Source organism: Entelurus aequoreus, linkage group LG12, assembly GCF_033978785.1.
Source record: "Entelurus aequoreus isolate RoL-2023_Sb linkage group LG12, RoL_Eaeq_v1.1, whole genome shotgun sequence".
Taxonomy (NCBI): Eukaryota; Metazoa; Chordata; class Actinopteri; order Syngnathiformes; family Syngnathidae; genus Entelurus; species Entelurus aequoreus.
The window spans coordinates 4,514,916-4,519,915 of NC_084742.1; the positions used below are offsets into that span (position 1 = coordinate 4,514,916).

General features: G+C 29.8%; 1 protein-coding gene across 5 annotated transcripts in view; it reads right to left on the reverse strand.

Annotated features, from left to right (window-relative positions):
• Positions 1-1,032: 1,032 nt before the first annotated feature.
• sapcd1 (suppressor APC domain containing 1) overlaps positions 1,033-5,000 on the reverse strand; it is a 53,107-nt gene continuing 49,139 nt past the window's right edge. For all 5 annotated transcript variants that reach the window (XM_062064503.1, XM_062064501.1, XM_062064499.1 and 2 more), the window contains one exon: positions 1,033-1,177. In XM_062064503.1, coding sequence (XP_061920487.1) covers positions 1,088-1,177 — 90 coding nt within the window. In that variant the 3' untranslated portion in view covers positions 1,033-1,087. The remainder of the gene's footprint in view (positions 1,178-5,000) is intronic.

The following is a 5,000-nucleotide window of genomic DNA, read 5'->3' on the forward strand; positions in this document are numbered from 1 at the left end:
TAGGAATGCATTATCCGGGACCCCTAGACCACCGGAAAACACCCGGTTGTTTCTCCTTTATATTATGTGCTACCGCCAGATTTTCATCCAAACGGCAAACAACAAAAAATGCAGTAAAAAGTCAACATATGTGCAGATAGGCGCACAGGATATTTGTCCCTAAACCCGTATAAAGTGTTTTTGAGGTGAGCCGTGCAAAGCAAAGGCGTGACATATTGTAAATAAGGTGTGTGTGAATTGGAGCCAGTAAATAGCCAAGTGCTGGTACCCTGGCCTTGATGGTTCAGTGGCGCTGTGAAGACCAGAAAGCACGAAGCTACTTAAATGAAAGCCTCTTCCATAGTGGATGTTTGTCTTTCCGAGAGATTCTAATCGAATTCCTTGCAGGAAATGTGCACACTAAAGCATGACACACTTTTATATCTTCCCTCCAAGTTAGCCTTGAAATGATGTCATCACATCAAAAAGCAATAACACATTCACACCATAGTTGGATTTGTGAACATTCTGCGGCTGAATAGTGCCAAATAGGAGACTCTTGTGAACTTGCACGATGACTAGCCAAGATGGGCTTTGTAAGTAGAATCACGATCAGTGCAGGACCACCAGCATGTCCACACAGAGAGCCCACATGCAGGGGCGGAAGCCAAAGTACATGGAGACTTCATAATGTTTACACTGCACACATTTTCTACTACCTCAGTAGTTTGATCAGTCGTGCAAGTCACAATGTGTCAGTCAAGTCACAAACAAAACAGGATTTGATGCCTTTACTGTGTATATAATTGAACCGTGTTTATGTTATGTATAATGTGTATTTATAATATGTTGTACAATGGACATTCAATAATTTTCGGAAGTTTATTTTGTACTTGACATTGTTTATAGGGTTAGGCGCAATAAGTGTTCAACTTCAGCCTAAACCCTTTCGGTCTGCAACATTTTTATTTTCAATTTAAGAATGTACAACTGTTTTTTTATTTTGTTGACGATTGACCGAAGAATAATAAACTTGAAACTTGAAACTTGATTCCATTTATTAACTTAAATACTTATTTACAAGCAACGGGACGGGCGCACCTGGCAATTAGTGGGCTTGAACTTCGTGAAGTTGTTCTAGGAGAGCGTCTTTTTCCATTTCTAGCACGGAGATCTGTTGATTCTTGTGACTCAGCTTCTATTGAAGAGACACAGACATGCATACAGTACAGAAGTCATGTGGAAGTGGGTATTTTGTGTAATATTTAAGGAGTCTGGCGGGAAAAAATATGCATTTAATCGATTTTTGTATGAGGCTGTAACACAGTAAAATGTGTGGTGTGAATAGTTCAACACCAGGTAGTCAATTAGTTATATTTAAGCTTTTTTTTTTTTTTTTAATTGGCAAAATATTTAATAAACTCTGTTTTTAACTTCTCATTATACAGTATTCTGAGTAGAATTTTGCTGCAAAAATGTACTTTAATCAAATTTGGGATAAGGCTGCAACATAGCAAAATGTGTGTTATGGATATATATATATGTAGGTGTTTTTTATTTATTTTATTTAATTTTTCTGCTGGAAAAGTGTTTTTTTTATTTAATAAGTTAACAAAAATTAATTAAACCTATTTTAACTTAGTACACATGTCATTTTATGTAGTATTTCGCTGGAAAAAATGAATAAATTACATTTTGGATAAGGCATTGACATAGCAACATTGAGAGACAAGTAAAGCTCTTCTATAGCGTTTGTATTCAAGTGTATTTTTTTAACATCCATTTGTAAAATATTTAATAAATCTGTCATTATAAGTTATTTTGTGTAGAATCTTGCTGCAAAAAATGAATGTAATTAAATTTGGGATAAGGCTGCAACATAGCAAAATGTGTGTTATGGATACACGAGAGCAGAAAGATTAGCAGGCTGTTATATGTAGGTGTTTTTTATTTATTTTATTTAATTTTTTCTGCTGGAAAAGTGTTTTTTTAATTTAATAAGTTAACAAAAATTCATTAAACCTATTTTAACTTAGTACACATGTCATTTTATGTAGTATTTTGCTGGAAAAAATGAATAAATTACATTTTGGATAAGGCATTGACATAGCAACATTGAGAGACAAGTAAAGCTCTTCTATAGCGTTTGTATTCAAGTGTGTTTTTTTAACATTCATTTGTAAAATATTTAATAAATCTGTCATTATAAGTTATTTTGTGTAGAATCTTGCTGCAAAAGATGAATTTAATTAAATTTGGGATAAGGCTGCAACATAGCAAAATGTGTGTTATGGATACACGAGAGCAGAAAGATTAGCAGGCTGTTATATGTAGGTGTTTTTTATTGATTTTATTTATTTTTTTCTGCTGGAAAAGTGTTTTTTTATTTAATAAGTTAACAAAAATTAATTAAACCTATTTTAACTTAGTACACATGTCATTTTATGTAGTATTTTGCTGGAAAAAAAAAAAAAATGACATTTTGGATAAAGCATTGACATAGCAACATTGAGAGACAAGTAAAGCTCTTCTATAGCGTTTGTATTCAAGTGTATTTTTTTAACATCCATTTGTAAAATATTTAATAAACCTGTAAGTTATTTTGTGTAGAATCTTGCTGCAAAAAATGAATTTAATTAAATTTGGGATACGGCTGCAACATAGCAAAATGTGTGTTATGGATACACAAGAGCAGAAAGATTAGCAGGCTGTTATATGTAGGTGTTTTTTTTTATTTTTTTCTGCTGGAAAAGTATTTTTTTATTTAATAAGTTAACAAAAATTAATTAAACCTATTTTAACTTAGTACACATGTCATTTTATGTAGTATTTTGCTGGAAAAAATAAATAAATTACATTTTGGATAAGGCATTGACATAGCAACATTGAGAGACAAGTAAAGCTCTTCTATAGCGTTTGTATTCAAGTGTATTTTTTTAACATCCATTTGTAAAATATTTAATAAATCTGTCATTATAAGTTATTTTGTGTAGAATCTTGCTGCAAAAAATGAATTTAATTAAATTTGGGATAAGGCTGCAACATAGCAAAATGTGTGTTATGGATACACGAGAACAGAAAGATTAGCAGGCTGTTATATGTAGGTGTTTTTTATTGATTTTATTTTATTTTTTCTGCTGGAAAAGTGTTTTTTTTATTTAATAAGTTAACAAAAATTAATTAAACCTATTTTAACTTAGTACACATGTCATTTTATGTAGTGTTTTGCTGGAAAAAATGAATAAATTACATTTTGGATAAGGCATTGACATAGCAACATTGAGAGACAAGTAAAGCTCTTCTATAGCGTTTGTATTCAAGTGTATTTTTTTAACATCCATTTGTAAAATATTTAATAAACCTGTAAGTTATTTTGTGTAGAATCTTGCTGCAAAAAATGAATTTAATTAAATTTGGGATAAGGCTGCAACATAGCAAAATGTGTGTTATGGATACACGAGAGCAGAAAGATTAGCAGGCTGTTATATGTAAGTGTTTTTTATTGATTTTATTTTATTTTATTTTTTTCTGCTGGAAAAGTGTTTTTTTTATTTAATAAGTTAACAAAAATTAATTAAACCTATTTTAACTTAGTACACATGTCATTGTATGTAGTATTTTGCTGGAAAAAAATAAATAAATTACATTTTAGATAAGGCATTGACATAGCAACATTGAGAGACAAGTAAAGCTCATCTATAGCGTTTGTATTCAAGTGTATTTTTTTAACATCCATTTGTAAAATATTTAATAAACCTGTCATTATAAGTTATTTTGTGTAGAATCTTGCTGCAAAAAATGAATTTAATTAAATTTGGGATAAGGCTGCAACATAGCAAAATGTGTGTTATGGATACACGAGAGCAGAAAGATTAGCAGGCTGTTATATGTAGGTGTTTTTTATTGATTTTATTTTATTTTTTCTGCTGGAAAAGTGTTTTTTTATTTAATAAGTTAACAAAAATTAATTAAACCTATTTTAACTTAGTACACATGTCATTTTATGTAGTATTTTGCTGGAAAAAATAAATAAATTACATTTTGGATAAGGCATTGACATAGCAACATTGAGAGACAAGTAAAGCTCTTCTATAGCGTTTGTATTCAAGTGTATTTTTTTGACATCCATTTGTAAAATATTTAATAAACCTGTCATAAGTTATTTTGTGTAGAATCTTGCTGCAAAAAATGAATTTAATTAAATGTGGGATAAGGCTGCAACATAGCAAAATGTGTGTTATGGATACACGAGAGCAGAAAGATTAGCAGGCTGTTATATGTAAGTGTTTTTTATTGATTTTATTTTATTTTTTCTGCTGGAAAAGTGTTTTTTTAATTTAATAAGTTAACACAAATTAATTAAACCTATTTTAACTTAGTACACATGTCATTTTATGTAGTGTTTTGCTGGAAAAAAATAAATAAATGACATTTTGGATAAGGCATTGACATAGCAACATTGAGAGACAAGTAAAGCTCTTCTATAGCGTTTGTATTCAAGTGTATTTTTTTAACATCCATTTGTAAAATATTTAATAAATCTGTCATTATAAGTTATTTTGTGTAGAATCTTGCTGCAAAAAATGAATTTAATTAAATTTGGGATAAGGCTGCAACATAGCAAAATGTGTGTTATGGATACACGAGAGCAGAAAGATTAGCAGGCTGTTATATGTAGGTGTTTTTTATTGATTTTATTTTATTTTTTCTGCTGGAAAAGTGTTTTTTTTATTTAATAAGTTAACAAAAATTAATTAAACCTATTTTAACTTAGTACACATGTCATTTTATGTAGTGTTTTGCTGGAAAAAATGAATAAATTACATTTTGGATAAGGCATTGACATAGCAACATTGAGAGACAAGTAAAGCTCTTCTATAGCGTTTGTATTCAAGTGTATTTTTTTAACATCCATTTGTAAAATATTTAATAAACCTGTAAGTTATTTTGTGTAGAATCTTGCTGCAAAAAATGAATTTAATTAAATTTGGGATAAGGCTGCAACATAGCAAAATGTGTGT